The 23,462-nt window shown below is 35.7% G+C and overlaps 1 protein-coding gene across 2 annotated transcripts; it reads left to right on the top strand.

Moving 5' to 3' along the window:
* The first annotated feature begins 26 nt into the window (after nt 1-26).
* On the top strand, nt 27-22,399 carry CCDC18 (coiled-coil domain containing 18). 2 transcript variants are annotated; one of them, XM_062497069.1, is made up of 25 exons: nt 27-444; nt 561-708; nt 865-1,012; nt 1,575-1,742; nt 2,665-2,774; nt 3,687-3,815; nt 5,343-5,439; nt 6,167-6,288; nt 7,084-7,393; nt 7,585-7,688; nt 7,798-7,958; nt 8,432-8,652; nt 9,400-9,510; nt 10,121-10,252; nt 10,986-11,120; nt 11,739-11,816; nt 13,317-13,433; nt 14,741-14,908; nt 15,357-15,499; nt 15,931-16,094; nt 16,873-17,023; nt 17,580-17,679; nt 18,700-18,816; nt 19,238-19,377; nt 22,146-22,399. In XM_062497069.1, exons 2-24 carry the CDS (start codon nt 569-571, stop codon nt 19,361-19,363), a joined length of 3,252 nt encoding a protein of 1,083 aa, XP_062353053.1. In that variant the 5' UTR covers nt 27-444; nt 561-568; the 3' UTR covers nt 19,364-19,377; nt 22,146-22,399. The 2 variants fall into 2 exon arrangements, with proteins under 2 accessions (XP_062353053.1, XP_062353054.1); XM_062497070.1 differs by lacking the exon at nt 3,687-3,815.
* Nucleotides 22,400-23,462: the final 1,063 nt, after the last annotated feature.

Below are 23,462 nucleotides of genomic sequence, written 5' to 3'. Positions count from 1 at the left end.
GGTTCGAGAGCGGCCGGGACGGGGCGGCCGCGGCACCGATCGGCTCCGAGGGGAGCGCCCCGTGCCCCGGCCCTCCGCCAGCCCGGGCCCCTGGCTCGGGGTTCTGCAGCGCTCCCCGCCCTGGCCCTGGTGCTGCCCGTCCGCCCGGGGCCGCTTCTCATTCCTCTCTCGTTGCGCTGGTCGCGGGCAGCGAGGCAAGTTTTGCGCATTCGGGCGTGCGCCCTTCGCTTCTCGGGCTCCTCGCCAGGTGCACGGCCCTGCCAGATCTCTGAGATGAGCTGCGTGACGGATTTTTGACAAATAATGTATAGCAGATTTTTCCAGTTTTCATATGTGGCAAGTCCTGAAGCTTTTTGTATTTTATGAAGGCGTACGGAACTCCTCATAAAAGATACAGTTTTTAACTTTTATCGGGGGAACATAGGAAGGAATAGTGTGTGAAATGTACGTCTGCGTTTGGAAATTAAGTTCTTTATTGTATTTTTTTCTCCTTTTTAATTTTGCAAATAGTTTTTATGCGTCTTTAGCAAACAGTGTTTTAATCTTCAATATTTCTTTAGCCTTATGCATGTTACCAATGGAACGTGGTATGTGGACTTGCTCTGAAAGTGGTGCTGACGATGCCCTGCTCGCAAATGTACAGTCGCTACAGAATCAGCTGAGGAGAACTGAAAAAAACCTCCAGACTGTAGAGAAAGCACTTTCCAGGTATGAGCGTGCCTGGGAATGAGAACCTCCTGTCTCTTGTAGTGTGACTCTGTCTGCAATGAACTCCTTTTGTGCTTTACGTTTGAGTATTCTTTATGAGCAACCTAATAAAGAGAAAAAGGAATAGTGACATTTTTCTCTCTCTCCAAACACTAGTACAAGTGAACATTACAGCTGCTGCTTCGATGAGGTGATAGACGTCCCTCTGGAGGACTTTGTACAGCCAAAATACAATTGTCAAGGCTTTTCCAGCTGTAAGAATTATGGTGGGACATCTCGCCAGGATTTTCAAAGAAAATCCAAAGTAAATATTTCTCTTCATTACTTGTTTTTATGACTTTGGCTTTCTATTCTTTGCTATGTTTTTGAACATTTTTGGCTTCTGGGCTTGGAGTAGATACACTGTAGCATCAGACAAGGATATCAAGTGAGTGCTCCTAAGCGTGGTATCACTTGAATACCTTTCTTCGGGAAGTTTCCACTCCTTCCTTTCAGTACTTGAGGCTTGTAAGAAAGATGAGGGCAAAGTTTTTAAGCACGTTATGTTGTGGTAGGACAAGGGGTAATGACTTTCAACTGATTTAGATTAGTTGTTAGAAGTGTTTTACTCAGGAGAGTGGTGTAAGACAGGAACAGGATGTCCAGAGCTGTGATAGATCCCCATCCAAGCAAACATTCGAGGTCAGGTTGGTTAGGGCTCTGAGCAAGTTACCTGCTTCAGGTTGTCCTTGCTTCTCACAAGGTGGTTCGAGTAAATGACCTTTAAAGCTCCATTTCAACCCAAACTGTTTTTTTTTCTCTGATGTATTTTTATGTAAGTATATATGCATATATATATATATAAACAAATGTATTTTTATGTCTAGTCTTACTCAGTATCCACAACTTTGGATAAAACTGTGGAAGAAAATGAGCATCTTCAGAAGAATTTGGATGCCCTTCATGAGCAAAATGCATCTTTGATTTCTCAGAACCACTACCTGAAGGACAGAGTGGAAACAATGAACTTTGAATTGATGCAGTCAAAAACAAAAGTATGTATCTTTAGTGTATTCATCAAAGAGAAACACAACCCCCAAAACGCCCAGTTACCATGATTTTTGAGTTTAGAATTCCAAGCAGAATGTGCTGGGTTCTGTCTTATCTTAATCTGTATAAGTTTAATATTTAGTACATATTTAATAATCAATATTAATCTTGGACAGAATAGTTTGGAATCTATTTCTCTGTGGAAAAAACAACTATATTAATTATTAATTTCATCTACTTATGTTTCTAAGTTTAGTCTAAAGACAGTAAGCCACAGAATGAAAAATACACTATGAAAGAAAATAGTTCAGTAATGCATTTAGTACTGTGCATTCATGTGTATGAGACATTAATGGGAATAATAATGGCACAGTAGTCATTTATCTAGGAAATAAAATAGTTGATCTCTCAGGCTGGATTAATATTGCTAGCTTGAAAAAAGTGAAGATGAGTTAGAAGGGAATATTGTATCTAATAAATCATTACTGATTTAGTGTACACTTGTCTATATAGGTTTGTTTCAGGGCAACTATGTTTTTTTTTTGGTTTATGTATAATATTAATAAAACTTAGCTATGCTTAGTGGTTTTTTTTTGTTTGTTTGTTTGAGGAATATTATCTCCAAAACAGTACAAATAAATACATAAACAAAATGTTTGCCTGAAAGAAGTAGTTGGTTATAAACTTCTGTGGAAATGTGAGAGACAAGGTCAACCAATAAAGAAATCATGTTGCTAGACAGAATATCACACTGGAACTGGTAGGAATGTTAAATGAGCAGAAAATTGGAGTTAAGGGGGTGGAGATGAACAAACATAATTTACAGTAGGGTTAGGAGCACTGTCATTCAGTAAGTAGATTGTTCTTCTGTTTCTACCCTGTATAAATGGAAATGTTAATGAAACCCCAAATATGTTTGTATTTCAGATTTCATATCTTGAGGCCACTTTAGCTACACACTTAGTCAGCATTCCAAAGTTGAAAGAACAGATTGTAAATTTGGAAGCAGAAGTTTCAGCTCAAGATAAAATTCTGAAGTAAGTAATGTATACTTTTAAATCAATATTTTATTGTTGTCTTCCTGCTAGTCAAATCTCTTTTTAAGGCTGACATTATTTCTGGAACTGTGTGGGTTGTGTAATCTGAGGTCTGAAAATTTCATTTCAGAGCCATTTATAGGAGGAGGGAGGTGGTTTAGTTTGTGCTAAATGTACTTCAAGAAACTGAGAAAAAATAATGAAGACTGGTGAAATAAACCAGTTTGTAATGTGTGCTGAATAGGAATGTGCCCTTACAACTGGACAGGGCGATTGTTCGCTACACGACCACATATATTGTCTTGTAACAAGCATACATGTTTCTGAGCACAGCCGTGTTCTTTGTAACATAAAGGATTCTTTCTTCACGAATACATGAATCAAGGCAAAGGATTCTTTCTTCATGAATACATTAATCAAGGCAAACAGCCCAGTAAAGCTGATGTAAATGCTCTTCAGAGGTGTCAGGAAGACATACCTGGTTGTCAACTTGCCTTACAGCCTCATGTTACAGAATATTAATTTAATCTTTCAGTAGTCTGTCTTCACCAAAAAAAAGTAAAAATACTAATATTAAATTTAAATTTTGCTGTTCTTTCCAAGTCACACCTCTTGGCAAAGAAAATATGATTTCTGTGATCAGAGCTAATGACACAAAGTCAGCTCTCTGGGTCCTTGGCAGCTGTGACACCTGCTACCTTATCAATTTAAGTCTTAGACACCACTCCAGACTGCAGACACCACTCCATACTCCTGGGGAGTCTGGAAACTATGGGTATTCCTAACCTAGTTTTGAGAGTTATAGCATGTTTGTCTAGCACTTCTGGAACATTGTGTACACTAAACAACAAGAGAAACCTACTTTCTTTACAAGAAGTTCTTATTTTTTATTATGCTTTGTTTATTTGCTAGAGATGCAGAAGATAGACTAGATCAAAATCAGAAAACAGCAATGGAAAGAGAACACATTTTGCAAAGATATCAAAATAGGTATAAAAATCTGAAAATTGAGTTAATTGAACAAAGCAAGCAAGGAAAGAGGTAATTAACTAATTTTAATAAATGGAGCATAGAATAATAGAGCATAAGTTTACATAAATGTTTATTTCCATTGCCAGTTGTTTGCTTCGTGGAATCAAATTACTTTTCTGTTTTAAGTATGTTCTTTTTTAAAAAAGGGGAAATTCTGTGGGAAGGTTCTGATTATTTAAATGGGCACATTTAAAAACTTTCAGCTAGTAGCTGCAGGCTGATAGCACACACTAGTACCCAGTCTATCAACTGTTTTTTTTCCTTCAGAATGGATGTACTACAGTGGAAAAAACATTTCTCCTGAATTATTTTTGTCTTTGTCTTGCAAGAGCCTGCAGTATATGCTCAGTTGTTAGTATTCAGCAGTATTGGTGTGAGGAAAATTATAAAAGAACAACTTAATCAAGAAAACATTTTTGTTATCCTTAGTCTTACCTGTCTATATGGTACTGTTGAAAAGGGTGCTGTAGTTCATCTCAATCCTCATTTCTCTTTCCTGTTGCCTCCTTTAGCCTCGTGGCTCTGTCACTGCTGGGAGGATTAGGGAATGTGACTGTTGGAAGTTGTTATGAACTCTCCTATCACATCCAAAATGTAATTTTAAAGAAATGATGGAATAAATATGAAGATCTCTACCTTCCCTATTAGTTTAACTGCATTACCTGTGGAAGAAAAATTACCTGAATTAATGGCTTGGGAAAGCATTTCTTGAGCCTTTTAAGTGCAAACTCTTTGTTTGATATGTGCTTCTACCCATGAAATTACCTCTAACCTTCTTATGGCAAGAAAACCTGAAATACTGTGGGGCTTGCACTGCTGGTTAAAGAAATGTTTTGCTTTATGATTGCTGTTCCTTCAGAGCATGTGGGGTTGGAACTAGCTGTACTTAGTTATTGGTTGTAAATGTAAATATTTTTTGTAAATATTTCAGAAAAGGTGAGCTTCTGCCAGGTGTTAAGTATGATATTATGATTAGTATCAACAATTATCGTGGTCCACTTTTAATCATTAATTGCAACAACTTACTGTTCTTTATCCAGGCAAACTGAAGTATTTTAGAATAATGTTGTTTTGTTGTTCTGAAATGCTTTTCTCCCCTCTCTGAATACTTTTGCCATCTCCAAATGGGCACTGGTCCTCAGACTGAGAGACACCAATCTGAAGGCTGGCTGTATTTAGATAAGGCACTGCCCCATCCCCAGCTCCCTTAATGGAAGAGAGAAATGTAATTGAGCAGCAGCAATTCTTGTGTGCCTATGCTGGCTGTCCTGAACAGACTGCACAGCTGAGCTGTGCTGAGATTACTCTGCCAACTTCTTCCCTAACGAGTACTGACAGGGGAAGGGGCAGTGGCATGGAGTCTGGGTTGTTTCTTGACAGATATCATGTGATATCTGGGACTTGGAAAGTTGGAAGAAGAAAGGAAGTACCTGGAGCAATTACTGTAGTAGTTGTTTTTAGTAACTGGAGAAGATAATTACATTAATAGCTGGAGCTTGTGGGTTTTAAAATTGGTTTGCATCTTTTGCTTGGCAGAGCACAACAGCAAAGAAATGAAGCTTTGTTGAATGTGGAGGAGCTGACAAGAGCTTTCACAAAGTTAAAAGCAGAAATAACTGAAAAATTAGAAAAGGTGAGAGCTTCACTTGTATTTGCCATGGTGTTAAGCTGTTTCTTCCAATATGGCAGGCAGCTAATAGCAACAGGTTCATCTGTGAATCAGTTGTTTCCACTTGATGGTGGCAAAGTCCTAAAAGAGGTGAGAAAGGGTAAGCAACTGTTTGTGGTGATAAATTCAGTTATATAATTTTACACTCTCTTTGCACTGTCTGGATCTTTGCAGTCTGCATCTTTGGAGTATCCTTATACAGCTGCTGTTTCTTATGTCTCCTGCTTGCCAGCTGGGAAGCTTACATTTTGAAAATACAAGATCCTTTTAAAAGCTCTTGTTTTTCAATATGTATAAGCCGTTCAATGAAACGTGTGCTGAAGAAGAGCTAAGATGAAAATGAAGTCATCTCCCAAAGTTTTGGTGATCAGAATTGTTAATCGTTCCTGCCTTTTGGGAGGAGAAAATATAGTTAACTCTTGCAGAGATTTTTTTTTTTTGTTAAACTTCTTTCCTTGTGGAAAAAGGTTGCCAACTACAGATATACCCTAAAATAATAATATTTGCCTGAATGACAGAAAAAGAAAACTTCTTTGTCTCTCTCCTTCTCTTACTAATAGTGAACAATAGTATTATCTATTGATTTACTAGAAAGAGCATAGTGTTCATTACATTATTTTAAAAATAGCCTCTTGACCATGGAAGCTAAGTTTATTGCTGTACAGTAATGAAAAAAAAATATTTCTTTAAGGCTAAAGCTGAAGAAGTAGTCTTGGGAGAACGTTTAATTAATTGTGAAAAAGAAAAAGAGAAGTTGAATGAAAAGTGTATCAGCTACAGAAAGGATGTAGAGATCCTAGAAGAGCAACTAAGGTAATACAAAGGCTCTTAAAAATTCTCTGTGCAGTTATTTTACAAGAAATTGCACGTTGCAGTTGTCACTGTGAATGTTCTGCTCAATTCATATAGTTCAAACCAATGCATTCCTACTTATTTTCTGTAACTAATTTTAAAATATTTGAATCCCACATGCTGCCTCCCATTCCCAGGAAGAAGCTCCCCCCAAGCCTTCTGGGGCACTGGTTCCCTGGGTCTCTGGCTGCTCTGGTTTGCTGTGTACCTGTGCCCTGCCCCTGGGCTGCTCCTGTGAGCAGCACCCTGAGGGTCCCCTTGCACTGCCAGCCTGTTGAACACCACCTTGTCAGTCCCTGGCTGGAATGAGGGATGCTCTTGGCATCTGATGGGGAGGCTGCACTCAGCCCTCAGTGGAGGTTGTGATGCTGACTGCAGTTTATGGAACAGTCAAATCTGGTTTTGACTGCTCTCTGTCCCAGCTCCAACTCCTACAAGTTTTGGTGTTGTATGTTTCATTTCAAGAACCCCCTTTTCTCAGAAGTTTTTTTGTTAATTCCTTCATTGCTTTAAGGAGAGAAGACAACCATTAGCTAATTGTCTTTAGAACTGTTAGGTTTGGACAAACACCTGCACAGACATTTTGGGGTTATTCAATTTACATGCTTTGTCCACACTCATATTCCTGTCTTAATTGTTGTTCTTCAGGCCATTTTGTCAAGAGTGGGCAGTGTATGAACACCCTTAGAATAGCTTGAGTCTCCTTAGTAGGTCTCTGCTACTAGTAATTAAAATACCTTTGAAATGTCTTTTTAGACATTTGAAAGAAGAGAATCACAACACAAAAGAAGAAATTAAAGCTCTAGAGGCAAAGAACACTGAAATAATATCAATGCTGAGTCAGTCTGATCAGAAAATCATCAAGCTTGAGAGTGAACTTTCTGAAAAAAAAATAGTACTTGAAGAGAAAAATGCTCTAATAAGTGAAAATAAAGAGCTGAGAGCACTTACTGAACAGCAACATAACCACTTGAAATTATGTCGTCAAGAAATAGAGGATGCAAGGGAAGAGCTCAACATACTAGAAACCATTATTTCTCAGCTGTCTTTAAGTACATCTGAAGAGGTAGAGTAACTGATAGAATCTTAGTAGTGTATTATGTTTTGAGTAGTTTTAAGGACTGAGTTATGCCAACTTTAATATCCTGGTATTATGTGTCTTAAAATTTATATGCCAGTATAATGTGTGAATTAAGGTTGCTGTGAAGCAATAAAAGGTTGATTTTTCTTTGACTTTTTTTTTCTGTTAACTTTTAGTTTAAATGGCACAATTTCAAACACCAGCTATTGAGTTCCTCAACAAAGGAAGCTACCACTGAAACTTGTGGTGAATCAAGTAAACCTTTGATTGCAGACCTAAGGTATAACTTTATGGTTACTGAGCTATGGCAAGAATAGGTAAATAATAAGGTGCTATTATAACTAATATATAGAAGGAATGTTCAATAGCTGTCTCCTCCTTTATAATAGCATTCAGCTGGCAATGAAAGAAGCAGAAATTCTAAAGCCTGGTGCAAGCTTAACTATCTGTACTGGAGCTAAGCATCTTTCTAACAGTAATGAAGGACAAGAAAACAGCAGGTTATGGGACCTGGAAACAGAGCCTGTCAGATTGATCAGAAATCCAGGAGGTAAGCTTGCTGAAATAGCTGTGCAGTTCTGTCTAATCCACAGAACAGAAATGTTCTCAAAGGGTTCAAGTTGGTTTTTCAGCAGGTATACTTTGGTTGAACAGGGAACATTTTGACACCTGGGAAAATGTCATGTTCTCCAGACAATACATCTTTCTTTTGCTGCTTAAGTTACTCATTCAGCAATAGCTGAGCTAGGAGTTGTGTTGAAAAGGAACCATGTATTTTTTTCTTTATGCAAAGTGTGCTAAAGTCACTGTATTTTTGTTGACTCTTTTCTCTGTATCTTTCTGTTACAGTGGTTCTCTGATTGCTTCTGTCATTACTGTTAGGACTGCTCTGTGAAATTACATCAGGGCACCTACACGATGATGCTGTCTTTATTTGTTTTCACGAGTTACTGCTTTCAGTTACATTATGGGTTTGCATGTTCTTTTGTAAATTAATCTTGAATTTATTTTTTATACTTTGAGAGAGGAGAAAATGTCAACAGTTGGAACTTATAAGCAAACAGTTTGAAAAGGCGAGGCAAAAATTCCAGAAAGAGATAGAAGAGCTACGCACGAAACTGTTAAAAGCAGATGATGAGAATTCTGCCTTGAGGACCAGCATGGCTCAAAGAACCAGTCAGTTTCAAATCATACAGGAAGACCTATTGAAGAAGGCTTCAAAAACTAGTAGCTTAGAGAGAGAAGTAAGTTTTTAATAGCACTGAAAAGAATATGCTACTTTTTCTTCAGTTCAGTAATCAAAGATATTGAAGACAATAGTTATGAAAAAAACCTGCAATTGCCATAATAATTTCGAAATCTGGTTAATAAAAAAAACCAAAACTTTTCAGCAAGCAGAAAGACTTAGCAGCCTTAATTTGTTAATTGTCAGAAATACTGTTTTAAAGCTGGTGTAGTTATAGGCTTTTCTGCTGCTACTTTGATTTGTTATGTGGAAAATACACACAGTTTTGTTGCTTTGGTGTGGTTGAATTAATGAGTAATCCTAGGAAATAGGTTAAAGGAACAGTTGTATTTTTCCTCATTAAATGTTACTGCAGTTGCCAGACATGAACATCATTACCAGAGAGTCACAAAAGAAAAAAAAATTAAGCTTCAGCTTTTCTCAGGGTGAATAAACTAAATTGCTAATGTTTCCATTCTGGTGCTAATGTGTTTATAGAGTTCAGCATAATGGGCTTTGAAGTTATTTCTTAATAATGAATGTAAGTATTATAAATATGTAAAGCCATTTTGCTGGTAATTAATTGTTAAATTGTCCTGAATCTTTCTCTGTAAGTAATAAAATAAAATAGTTCAACAAAATCAATCCGTTTATTAAAAATACTATAGTAGTAGCTAAAATGGAATTGGTGATAAAGTGCATACAAGTATTTGAATAAAACTGAAGCAGTTGTCCACATGCTGTTTTGTGTCATATTCAATTTCAGATAAGAAAGAAATCTTCTCAGCTTTCTGCACTTGAGAAACAGTTAGAAGAAAAGACTGTTGCATATTCCACTGCTGCAGAGAGAAGTGCTGAGTTGGAACTGGAACTCATGGTAAACTGTTCTCAGTGAGAAACCACATTTATTTAAAAAGACAAAAGTTTACCTTGACAGTAGTATTCCCTGTATTCAAAATGTGTGGAGTTTCAGATTTGCTAAATAATCTATGCAGATTTTAGGAACACAGGTTTTAAAAACGGAATCTTGTTTGAAATAAAACATTGTTTTTTCCCTGCCCTTAAATGTGTAAGTAATTGATGAATGTGTTATGTTTTCCTTGTGGTCACATATGCAATGAAGATCTGGCCCTGTTGAATTGCCATTTATTTCAGTGAAATACGTGTAGATTTAGAAGTTTTCAAAATGGTGTTTTAATGATTCCGTCTATCTGTATGAACATAGAATTTCTTTTTGTCTTTGTCAGGAGTTATCTGTGCTATAATCTATCCTGGCAGACAACTTGTCTCTGTAGTGGCTACATTTACTGACATTCTGTACCTGTGGTTTAGGTGTGACATCCTTCGAGATGACACATGCTCTGTGTAACTTCAGAATTGTTTGTTGCTCCCTTATGAAATCTAGAAACCAGTTGATCAAATAAAACACTGTTTAATATCACAGCTAAATGTTTTTATTAAGTCCTTTTATTGTTGCCACTTCCCAGGGAAAAAACAGATGCATTCATGAGCTGGAAACAATTATTGGTGAAGAACATGAGAAAATAACTTCTGCTTTTGAAAATGAAAGGTTGCATCACCTTGAGCAGCACAAAGAAATGGAGAGACAGATGGACCTAGTAAGACCTTTATCATGTGGTAGTATGTATGAGTGTTATACTTGGTAAATTTTTCCTGTATTAATTTGTCTTGTAATTTCGAGACATCTCCATTTAAAAAGCTATGTTAAAAAGCTCTTTCTTCTCCCTACATTGCCTAGTTTTAGTACATTCTCCATCTAACTAGCTATACAGCTTTCCCTCTGATATATTCATACCCTGCTCAACTGAGGAGAAATAAGGACTTAGGAAGGGTACTGTTGTTCTTTGCTCCAAACACACAGAAAAACAAAAAGTATAGCTTCACTGCCTACTGGGTTTAAGGCTTGACAGCTTCGAAAAATGTTCTTGTTGCCTGATCTCTGCCAATCTGAGCCTTATGAGCATCTGCCTTCAGGGAGAACTGTTGGGAGGTTTTCAGTCTCTAGAGAAGAAATCTGTTTCTCCACTTGATTAGAAATTTAACTGTGATTATTTCTAGCTCTTTAAGAAGCTTCTCATCTTTTAGTAAATCATGTATTCATGTCTCATTGTCTTGGCTGGTGACAGACAATTATATCCTGCTTCCCCTCATTCTCCTTTGAATTTAAGATATCAAGTGCTTGGGATTTCTTGATAATTTTAAGACTGTGCAATACTGTTGATGGCAGTAATTAATTCTCATTATAAAAATGATGGGTGAATAGAACTACATCACATATTTAGATTAATAAATTAATATTAAAATAATAAAATACAATTTACTTACGGACAGCTTCGGACACAGCTGGAGAAGAAACATCAACAATTCATTGAACAAGAGAAAATAATATCCATTTTACAACAGGAGGTTATACATAAACAGCATCACATCAATTCATTGGATGGGCTGTTAATAGGAAACAGAGAGGTAAGGTTGGCTCTTGACTTTCTTTAAATGCAAATCAAATAAGTGACTAAAAATAATGGAGGGTATATCCATAAATATATGGAAAAATCAGGGACAATTATAGATGTTTGTTTTTGCTTTGTAATTCTTGTTTGAGTAATCGACTCTATCTAGTGTAGTCACCAGTTACTGCTAGTGTAGTCACTACTACTACTACATCTTGTGCAAATTTTAATGAACTTTCAGAATTTTCTGTCTTAGCATTCCCTTTATGCCTCTGGATTGCTCTTGGGCTTCTCTCTCTAATGAAAGGAAAGAGATCTGGATAAAGAATGGTTGCATCAATCCTGCACTAGGTAGAAAACCAATAATGTTCTAGTATGATAATGTTTTATTCCTTTTAATGATGCCTGATGCTGCAGAATATGAAGAGACATCTCTCAGCAACCAAATTCACTTTAGAGTATCATGTGCACAAGTACATTATACAAGCAATTGTGTTTTAGATACACTGCTCTGCATTTTTTCCTGATTCTGATTGTGAGTTTTTATTAAATTACTTAAAAATTTATAATATTAGATTAGTGTTATGTAATATTAATATTTGGTTCTCTTTAATAAAAATGTCTGTAAAAACAGGAAATGGAAAATCAAAATGTCAAGAAAGATCAAGGATTGAAGCTGCTGGAACATCAGTTAACAGAAGAAAAAATCAAAGTTAGTAAGCTCTCTGTAATGTTCAAGTAATTGTTATAAAGTTTGCAGTAACAGTGTATTTCCTTTTTATCTTTCATAGAAAAACTTTTTTATATAAATTTGTCTTAAGTAAATAGTCCCAAAGTTATTTATCTGAAGTATTTCTTTATCTGTTGTTTCATTTTTTGTTTTCCTTTTTTTAATTAAAAGAAGTATGATGAAACCTACAGTAAGAGATTATGCAATGCATAATTGTTTAATGCAGTTGCTGTAGGGCAAACCTGTGCTTATTGTACTTGAAAAGTCCAACATTGTCTCACAGAGCTAATGTTATGTATGTTTTTGGTCCACATATGGCATGCATTTTAGATATATGTGATACTATAATGTTGGTCATGTTTTTAGCCATCTCCAGCTCTTCCTAGTGTTTGCCTGATAAATATTTTCCATGCAGCACTTGTTATAGGACTTTAATAAACCAGTGCCATGTTCAGATTTACCCCAGTCAGATTTCAAAGTATTAAATCTTCAGGATATCAGTGGGAGAAGGTACTGGGGACTTGGCTCTTTTCATGCTCTTTCTGAGCTTGTGTTGGACCAATTTTCTGTCCAAGTGGCTTTGTAGTATTTGGGATGTTTTCCAGAGACTTACAATTAGGACACATAGTAATTTCTCTTTAAAAAGCTCTTAAATCAGCTGGGGGCAGATATACAAAGTCCATTATGGTTTAGAAAAGTGGCAGTCTGATTGCAAAATTGAAAGAATTAGACATTCTGCAGCTAAATTCAGCACAATTCTCATTGATGAGAAATCCTAGCATTGAAACCAAATGGTTAAGAGAAGCTTAATTACTGTGCCTTAAGATCTCTGGGGATTTGTTTGTTATAATTTTTATCAGTTCAAAGTTATAAGGTATTTGTTAGAAATTACTCAAACCCAAACGAACATTAAAAGTGCAAACTAGCTTGACAGTGTTGGCACTGCTCAAGGTTTTTCCTTTCCTGTTTGGTGAAACTCAGGCACTGTCTCCTGGTGCAGAAAGGGAAATCATGCTGATTGGTAACTTTTTGAAAATAATTGTTTTAAGATCTGAGTGGTGTTTTTTTTGAAAAACATGTGTGCCAATTCACCTGTGATAATAATTCCAAATTTCTTTGGAAAACATGCAGTTCTGTGTATAATGAAACATGATGGATTGATTATTTGGTATTCACCCTTTTTTTTTTTCTTTTAAATTCTAGCTACTGACAAATGCTGGCATATCTCCTTATAACTGATAGTCTCATCTGATACAAACATAGTCTAAAGCATTATAATTTTGAATTTCACAAATAATTTTAATTTTTGAAGACTATTTCAGTTTCAAAGTTTACTATAATCTTCCATGACTGTTTAAATACTATTATAATAAAAACATAGCTTTTTGATGCTTTACACAAAGCTATCTTTTAATGCAGTTTTTAGACCAGTTCATACAAACCATGCCATGCAATTTTAAATAATCTATTGCATTCACCTAGGTGCAACAACTTGAGTCAGCCCTAAAAGTATGTAAGGAAGAAGTTGCACTGTATTTGAGTCAGTCACAAGAAAATAAGGAGATATTTGAAAATCAGCTGAAAGAAAGGTCTGAAGAGGTAACAGGTTGTTTTACAACTCTTCTGTATTGCAGAGAACACTTGTTATGATTGATTTTATCTAAAAGTCTGAAATGACGGCCAAAATTTCCAACAGGACCTGTGAATGGGAAGTAGGCTGGGAAAAAATGATACATTTTGTAAGGGTAAAGGGGAAAATCATAACTCAGAAACACTGGGCAAGTTAAGGGAAAAGAAGCACTAAGATAAATGAATTGTTGAAAGAAGTAACAAAATCAGAATAACGTGAAACAAAGCGTTATCTTGGAAAAAATTGGGAGAGTGCTATTGTAATATAAATTTAAGTACACAAAATTGATCTGGTTTTCAAGTGTCTTAATGGGAAAGAAGTTCTGGGCATAAAAAAAATGTTTACTTCTAGACCCTGAGTTTTATCATACTTTCCACTACTACTTGAAAGCAAGAGAAAGTTAACTTTTAATACTAGAATGATTTGTATTTGTGGGTGAACTAATTATATAGTAGGCTGCTCATGTCAGTGCTGCCCTACCTGCTGAGAGAGGCTTTAGTCAAGTGCAGATTGCTGGACCCTGTATAGGATCCTCTATAGGACTAGCCTGATGGAAGTTGTGTGGTCTGTGTGCCACATAGGCCTGTGATGTGTACTGCTGCTTCCTAAGCCCTAAACCCTGTTCTCATACTGCATATGAAGGGACTGGATGCTGTGTGAAACATCAAGTGTAGCAAGTGAGGCTTTATAACTGTGACCACTGTTTTTATAAATAAATTCCAGTCACTGCTTCTGCTTCTCCTTGGAGTAAGCAGTTACTGATTTTTTTAATTTTTTTTTTTTTTTGTTCCCTAGAACAGTTCCCTCTGGTATTCACCACTGAGAAACCAAACTATTCAACATAAAACAAGTTAGGCACTTAAAATTCCTTTTTGTTGTTGGAATGACTATTGTCATACAGGCAAAAAGAAATAAAGGGGAGGACTGAGGACAAGACCTCAAGGGGAAAACAAGACTTTCTGAGAAATAAAGAAGACTGGCAGAAAGAAAAGTAGTTCTAACTAAAAATCTGCTATGTACGTTTTTAAAATACTGACAAGTTATATTTAGAAAGCAAGAATCAAAACCTGGGACTAACTGAGAAGTTACTACTTTGCTCACTTTATAAAGCATAACTCAATGATAAATTGAGGTCTGTTACGTACTGTTGAAACTGTAATGCAACTAAATTCAGACCCAAAAGTTTTATTGAATCACAAGTGTGATTAAGAGACAATAGTTGATGCAACTGCAAATAAAAATGTTTTATTGTAATGGGAAATAAATATCTTTTCAGCTTCATTATTTACAGAAAGAAATAAAAATAAAAGGTCAGAATATTCAGGACATGAATGAGCAAAATATTCTCCTGCAACAAACTTTGCATCATCATCAGCAAATGTTACAGCAAGAAACTATTAGAAATGGGGAGCTGGAAGATAGTCAAATTAAACTTGAAAAACAGGTACAGTATGGTGAGAAGTGTCTATATATAGAGAGAAAATAAAAAGCCTTATATATGTTTTAATAATACCTATAAAATCTGAATATTTGATAACTGAGTTGATAATGTTTAGATATAGCTAAAATAAAGAGTTTAGTGGCTTGTTTTATCTTAATCCAGGTTCTGAGCTATCAAAAATTCTAGTTAGCATTAGAGTGGCTAGGTACTTGGAAAATCAAGCTCTAGACTGCTGTTAAGGAGAGGTGCATTTAAATTCAGAAAGTTACATCTTGTTATATTTACTAGAAACTTTTTGTCTTTCAAATGTGCCAAGTTTTAGTTTTAAATTGCATACAGACTATAAAGAAATCTGTTGTGTAAAAGCTCTCCCTATGTGAGTTGCAAGACAAGAATGTGTATTTCTTTGGTATGCAATTTGAAAGTACTCTTTAAATGTCATTTTAAATAGGTATCCAATTTGGAAAAAGAGCTTCAGAAGCAGAAAGCGTGTGCAGAGGAGGAGCTGCGAAAAGTGGAGGAGAAATTGCACCAAGCTGCTCAGGAGGCAGATTCAAAGAGACAGAAGATGGATGAATTGAAGTGTACAATCAGGTAGGTTTAGTGTAAGTGAGAGGTGTATTCTGCAATGGGCATATGGCTCAGAATGCTCGCTGTCTGAAGTGGTGTTCAGCTGTGGGCTTAGCCTTCAGTCTCTCTGTGAGCACAGACTGGAAATCAGAAGTGAAACTTCTAGCAGAGGCTAGCAGACCAGCAGAGGCATGACTTTTAATGCATGTCCTGGCAACCTCTTTAGCCTTAAGATAACACTTCATAAAGCAGTTCAAATCATAACTGAATCAGCTTGCTTGTAATTGGAGATGGTATATTCTACAGGAGCTTGCTAGTCTTAAAGAATATAGTTTTGATTACAAGAAAAGCCTACTTAACATGACTTTTATTTCTATTTTATTCACAAATACTTGTCTTAGAGCGTGTTGCTCTTGTTATGCCATGGTTCATTTTGTTCTGGTTGCTTCTATTAGACAGATTAAATTGGAGATGGACCAGTGCAAGAATGAACTTACTGGCATGGAAAAAGAAGTAGTGCAATTGAAACGAGATGGTGCAAACAAAGCACTGCAGATAAATCAGTTGGATATCACTCTGGAAGAAGCAAGATCAGAGCTCATTAAAAAGGCAAATGAGGGTAATTTGGCTATTTTATTTATCAGGCTTCATTGCATTGAATTATTCCTCTGTATGTATTAGACATTTTTCCTTCCCCCCCTTTCATAATCAAGTATATGAGAGTAAAAAAATTACAATATTTTTAAACCCAGACAAAACCAAACCCAAATGAACAACACCCCACAACACAAAATGAAATCACAAACATTTTCCACATACTTACTGCAAATTCTCACTTTTGTGATATATACCTTCACCCAGGTGAAATGTAGAAGTAGTTTCCCTGTAAATTGGTAATGTAGTTTCTTAATGTAGTAGCCAAATGAGATGCTTAGCTTTAGTAGAGGCAAATGCTATTCAAAAAAAGCATCTCTTTGAAACAAACAGAAAACCCCACAAGTCTATGGAAATAACAAACTCTACAATCCATATTCTTCCATTTAGTTTAATTGTACCAGTGTTTTAAGCTAGAGAAATACCAGCAATTCTGGTATTTGCACTTTTCCTAGCACTACATGTTCAGTTACTATACTGTGTCTGTACTGTCTCCTTGGCCAGATGTTTTTAGATATATCCTTATGTTTCAGGTCAATTGTTGATTATGAACTGAATAAAACTAGAAAATACTTAGGTACCATATTTTTTTTAATAAGTAGTCACTGTTTTTCTAGATTGTCCTAAAAATAGTGATACTGAAAATTTACTATGACTACAAGTGCTACTAGGTAGTGGTGTTGCATGAAGACCCCGATGTACTGATGATTAAACATTCTCTTTTGTGGTGTGTGTGTAAATAGTGAATGATTTAGGAGATAAGCTGCTTCAAACTGAGAATTGCCACGGAAAAGCCTTACAGAAAATAGCAGAACTGGAATCTGCATTGCAGAATGCACAGTGCTCTCTGGAGCAGAAGAACATTGCTATCATGGATCTAAGAACTGAGCTCAGGTGAGCTGGTGTCTTTTCCATAATGAAAACTTAGTTGTGTTGGGTTATTCCTTAAGAATAGCAAGTAGTTTGTATGGGGGTTTTTAATGTTCTTAGCAGCTCTCTCTCTTCTAGGTGGTTTGTGGCTATCAGATAACTGGATACTTGAGATCCTTGGCTCATTCTTCATTTCTCAAAGTGGTGCCGAATTCTTCATGGGGAATTCTGTTTTAGAATCCACTGAAATTATTTTCTGAATCTTAAAGCTGTGAAGTAATCATAATAATATTCAAATTGTCCACTTTCCTTTCTGACCACAAATTAATGACACTTTATTTTTTTAAAGAATCCTGATATAGTATAGTCGATTAAATAACTTGAATAATGAAGTTATTAGGAATTACCCACCTGGAATATAATTAACAGAATTATTCTATTTGGATTAATTTCCTTGCAGTCAATTCACCTTTAGGGTAATATCCTTTAAGTAAGTAATAGATCTCATGATTTTCAAGCTGGATATTTGAAGCTAAGCAACCAAATGTTCATTAAGCAGTTAAATATATGAGAATTTCAGGTATTGCAAGGATGAAATTGAAGACAAAAAGCAGGAACTCCTTGACATGGACCAAGCACTGAAAGAAAGGAACTGGGAACTGAAACAAAGAGTAGCTCAGGTCAGATAATTTTTAAACATGTTATTGACAATTATTCCTGTTATATAATGGATAACTTATAAAAAGCTTGCTAGGTTTGGTTGCTTTGATGGGTTGTTTCAAACTGTACTGGTTACTACAGCCACAGTGCCAACCTCAAACTGGATGTATGTTGCTGAAGCCTTATGTACCAGGAAAATCAGAAGCCTTATGCCATAACCTGGCCCAAGATTCTTCATTAGTGATAAAGCTGTGGGACCACTGTTCTCATCTTGATGTTTGCTAAGAGGAAGGAAAGATTTGGGCTGAAGGGTGCTGGGAGATGATAGATTCCTTTCCATGTTTTCACTGGAGCATATTTGATTGACATTGAAGCAGCCTATAAATATGAAATGGTATCTTTGTTGTGAATAAATTTCTGTGGCTCACTTAAAATATTTTCAGTCTTTTGCTCTGGCTTCAGCATTTGATGCCCATCATGGGAAAATTCTGCTTCTGTCACTTCATTATAGCCTCTTCCTGAAGGAGTTACCAGCCTTTATATTCAAAAATATTTGAGGTTCAGAGAGGAGTGGGGATTTGAATAAATCTGTTTAAAGAACTGACACTGGAAGGAGGCCAGATTTTGCAATGTATTTTTGCCACAGTACCCTGTGAACTGCCCCAGGAAGTCATCAAAGCGTTTGACAAATTGATTTTTTTTGGTTTGGCAAAATTAGGCACTTCCTGTCAAGGTGGATTAGTATAATAAACTACATATATTTCTTTTAAAATGAGAACTAGGTTTGCCTTATGTGTATATAAGGACCTAACATATTCAGTTACAGACTTTTTTCCCAGTTTTCCCCTTTACTTTTTATGTTTGGCCACTATTTATAGGAAATAGGGAATAGCTTTATACTAACTACTCAAGAGAATACTCTTGAGGCTATGAAGGATTAATTTCATTCACTTTGCTGTCATGTTTTGTAATATGGCTTCTAAAAATCTGCATCTTAGTTCAAAATAAAATATTTCCTTTTCTTCCTTTTTTACCTCTAGATTACACAATTGGATATGACAGTTCGTGAGCATAAGGGAGAAATGGAGCAACAAATAATTCAATTACAGTCAAATTTAGAGAAGTCAGAGTTGGAAATTAAGGAATGTAATAAACAGGTAATTCTTAATCAAAAACAGAGTTTCCCTAACAAAGGGCAGCTAAGAGAGAAAGTCTGGTCCTGGGACACAATAGCTGGCAAGGTTTAATCCAGAAGACAATAAAGAAGACTTTATTGTAGGGAGAGGGAAAGAATGTGCCAGTAAAAATAAATGTTTGTCAATTAAAACTAAATTTTGCAAGGCTATAACAGTGCAAAAACTAAAACCTATTTTTCACTTTGTATGATACATCTCCCAAACTGCTCTTTTAGTAAAGGAAAATGTAGACAGAATTAAAAATTGACAGAAGAGTCCAAAGTCAGGGATACCACTGACAATATTTGAGTTTTGTTTATGTGTGTTTGTTTTTTTTTTTTTAATAAAATTGTTCTGACTTTGATAAAATACTGGTTCTGATTTAATTGCATTTTCTGTTCAGATTGAGAGCTTGGAGAAGAAACTCCAGCATACTAAAGATGAGCTTCGTGAAAAAGAGTTTGAATTGCTCCAGAGAGATCAGGAAATAAATCAGCTGAAGAAAAAAAATGAAAGAAACATAGCCTAGAAGCTCTTGGAAAGGTAAAACATACCTTGGATAGACAACAAATTGTCAGTTTTAATGTCATTACTGTACTGCCTAGAAGAAATTGTGTGGTGTCTCTTTAGTGTAAGTGTCGTTACTTCTCCCAGAATCATTGTATTTTATATCCTGGTGTTTGCTGAATCTTAATCCCCTAAAGTGAAACTAGTTTAATTATTTTAAAATTAAGAATTTAATGGCACACTCTTGATTGTCTGCTTTCTGTGGAGAAATATGATTACTGATTATCTTTAGAGACCTGATTTTCTGGCTGTGGATTATATGGTCTTCCTTGAAATGAAACAAAGCAATATGTTGTATGATGAGAGCTTCTCATGACTTAGGTACCTATCTAGGATGCTTGTAGGAATGAGAAGTGAGAAGTTTTTGGCATAGTGATTGGGAGCATGTGGAGGGACTCGAGAGCACAGCTGACCCTGTGAATTACACACTTCTTTGGTTTGGTGCATGAATCAGTCTCTAGAAGTACAAATGGGATCTGAGATAAACAGGCTTTCTTGCAGAAATAAGTTCAGTCAAGGATGATTCCAAGCTAGAGGTGAACACCAAAGCCAAGATGGCCTCTGCCACTTTGGTTATGCTGAATATATGTGTTTGTTTTCCCTAGGGTGAGATATGAGAGAAGCCTCATTTCTGTGTCTGTATTCTAGATCAGGAGGGCTTGGCTGTGTCACAGCTGAATGTGAAGGTTGTTTCACTGTAAATTAAAGCAGTGTCAGCATTTCCATCTTGCATTCTGTTAGGTTATAGATGATGCTCAAGAACAGGACAGTGACTGCTGCTACTTTTCACACATATCATTAACAATTTCCATCTTTTGCTAAGGGATGTTTCTGAAAGAAAGAATTTCCTAGCTAGTCCCTGTACAATTGCTGACTAGACTCTTTCTTTCCAGACAACTTGTCTTTGTTTGTTCTAAGGAATACCAGGTAGGAAGGGGCCTAAGAATGATATAAGAAAGGCTTTGAAAATAGACCTACTCTGGTCATGTTCCTTTCAAGACCTGGGATAAGGAAATTAAATTTTGTGTTCCTGATAGTGAAGTAGATAAAAAACACTGGATTTTGGAAGCATTCTGTGTAAAACATTAAACATGTTACAAAGGTTCTCTGGCTCCACTTAGAATATGATATGGTTCCTTCTCAGTTTAAAAATTGAGTGTATTAACATAATATAAGAAAACACTTTCTCCATTAGTAACACATTGCAGACTGATTCACCAGTCTTCCATAGAAATTTTCTGTCCCAGTTCTAAAAAATAAATTGCCTAATCTATCTAGGGAAAAGGGGTGGAGAGGCAGTGTGTATGTTTTGCCCAGGGGTACAGTCTGTCTCATTCTTTTTCTTCTTAATACATTGTCTTCTTGCTTATTACAGAAAATATATTAGTTCAGGGAAGAATTGCTAGGAGGGTTGATTTGTGTTCTGGTCCACTCTGTCCCTTTGGGACTCATAAAACAACCAGGTCACAGGGTTTTCAGTTGAATCATTCTTTGTTCTTATTCTGCTTCAATCTGCAGTGAAGATTTTGTAACAATACAGCACTCCTTAGAAGTTGTAAATATAACAAATAAAGGAACCGAAAATATCTTGCTGAACATTAAGAATGGCTTTTTCATTTTTCTGGGAAATTGAAGTAATTTTCTTTATTAAAAAAAAAAAAGGCAGATTGGACTTAGAGCAGACTAATTTTTTGCAACCATAGTTCCTTTGGAAATGAGAAGTAAAATTGCATTAAAATGGTAAGTGAAGTAAGAAAAAAATAGTGCTTCAAATGATTGACATTTTAAAAAAGGGATTTTTACAACATTTTTGAAAAATTGTGCATAGCATTAAAAAAATTAGGAATTGCTGCAATAATCTTTCATTTGTTAGCTGTAAGCTGTTTATATGCTACTCCCAAGTGTTTCTGTAGAGTGTGTATAGCATTCCTCATAAAGAACAAGCACCTAGCTAAGCATGGCTAGATAAACAGAGGAGCAACATATCCTCTTTTTAAATTTATAATTAACAGGAACCTTAGTATAATATGATGTGAAACAGTAGTGGCTGATACCAGCACTAGCTAATGTAAACATGGCTGCTGTGTATCATATCCAACAGACACCTAAAACTCTGGGTTTTTCTCTATAAATTAACTGCTGAATAATTAGGTCCATATACACTTTTTAAAAGGAGGGGCAGGGGTAGTAAATCTCTAGAAAATAACAAAAACCCCTAACCTCAAACATGCTGTGTTTCGCTGCATAAACTTCCATATGCAGCTTATATTTGTGTTGCTATTTTTCTTGCTGGGTGTTGGTGGACCTCATAGGCTTTTTTCCTTTTGGTACTTGATACCTTGATACTGTTGATAGGGGTTTTTTTCACTGAATTGTTAGCAACTGAAGAACCACAATTCAATCCAACATGAAACACTAAGCCTCATGCAAAGGAGTTATTTCAAAAGGCAGTGCCTCATTTAAATTGTACAAGATTTCTACAGGGATTTGCATATGAAGATTTCTTCTCAAAAATATTCTGCATAACGTTTTCCTCATCTGCTGAAACTTAAAACGGTATTGAAAAATGTGTAGGTTGTGAACAAAAATGCATTAATAACATAAATCAGAATTTGAGATGGCAGCCATGGACCCGAGACCTGCTGTTAAATTTTCTTGAATTTGTAAGATAAACTTTAATAATGAAAAGTAACAGGTTGGTATAAATTGATTTAGATATGGTAATCACAGATATTTTGTTTCAGGTGCAAGAACTGTGCAGAAATGACTGCTGCTGCCCATTGGACAAGCAGCAACCCAGGAATGCTGTTGCTGGCATCATAACTGTGCATTGAAAGAGGACATTTTAAAGTTGTATTTCTAAATAAGAAATGTAGTTATTTGTACTGAAGCAAATGATAACCTTTTCATTTTTCCAACTGTCACTGAGATTATTGCCTTCATATTAAAAACATATGAATTTATCTTTTATACTTTATAATAAAATTTATTTAAATTGTGGGGATTAATTTCATCTTTTTTTCCAAGGTTTTTAAATTATGTACTTGTTTAATATCTCACTTCTAATTAAAAGCACAATGGTACTACCTTATTAGCAATTTTTGTTTGGGAATATTTTACTGTTTTTTGTACTCAGGTAGTGTTGCAGACCCAATATCTTATTAAAATGACCTGTTTGCAAGATGTTTTGGGACACTGATTTGATCATAGACACTGGCAAAACCTGCTTGCTTTACTCCAAGCAGTATCTTTGAGATGCACAGGGTTGTGGGACAGGGCCATAAAGCTTGAGCTTGTTTCTTTTGATATTTTTAATCAAACAAAAACTCCCATTGATTAAATTCACATCATAACTATGCATTCTAAAACATATGTATTTCCAGGTTTTCAAAAGTATTACACAATTTAGCTGATATTAATGGCTAGTGGCCCCACTTCTACATTTATATAAGCATCAGAAACTGCAAATATGCTTTTGAGGCCTCAGTCTAAGTCTGATTAATGCACACATGATTTATGTGCATTAAGATATGTAATTTATACTTCAGAAGTTATTTTATGTAAAGAAGAGGAAACGACTTGAAGGTATTTCTGTTTAAAGACCAGGCCTTAGTTAAGTGTTTTGCATATTAAAAGTGTATCTTAGCCAACAAACCTATCTGAGGTATTCCAGCAACTCTGCAAGTGGCAGTTTGCTAAACTCCTTGGCCAGTACTGGCTCTTCCACTTCATGTAAACACGTTCCACAAATGCCACATGTTCTACATTAAGTGGTTCTACAAATCCAGCCACACATTCTGCTACCATTGATGAGTCAAGATACACCAAAATTATTTCTGCAGTTTCAGATTATTTATTCTGCTATTATGGAAATTATGATGTGACAAAGACCACTGTTGCAGAAATAAATATATTACATGTTTTAAATCAAGCTATTTCTTTCTCTCCATAACTGTAAAGGGAAAACCTTAGAATTAGGTTGACCGGTCCAATAATTGCAAATTAAACTACTTTTATTTTTTAACTCTCTTTATGCACATCACTTTGCCTTCAGCCTAGAA

The sequence above is a fragment of the Cinclus cinclus genome, chromosome 8 (assembly GCF_963662255.1).
Source record: "Cinclus cinclus chromosome 8, bCinCin1.1, whole genome shotgun sequence".
Classification (NCBI taxonomy): domain Eukaryota; kingdom Metazoa; phylum Chordata; class Aves; order Passeriformes; family Cinclidae; genus Cinclus; species Cinclus cinclus.
The sequence above is the reverse complement of the archived record's forward strand: the minus strand, read 5'-3'. Positions and strand labels throughout refer to the sequence as shown.

Coding starts and splice junctions, on each gene's coding strand:
- CCDC18 (XM_062497069.1), top strand. CDS start 569: ATGTTACCAATGGAACGTGGTATGTGGACTTGCTCTGAAAGTGGTGCT. Junction 709..864: donor GTAGAGAAAGCACTTTCCAG/GTATGAGCGTGC, acceptor TCCAAACACTAG/TACAAGTGAACATTACAGCT. Junction 17,024..17,579: donor GATCTAAGAACTGAGCTCAG/GTGAGCTGGTGT, acceptor TGAGAATTTCAG/GTATTGCAAGGATGAAATTG.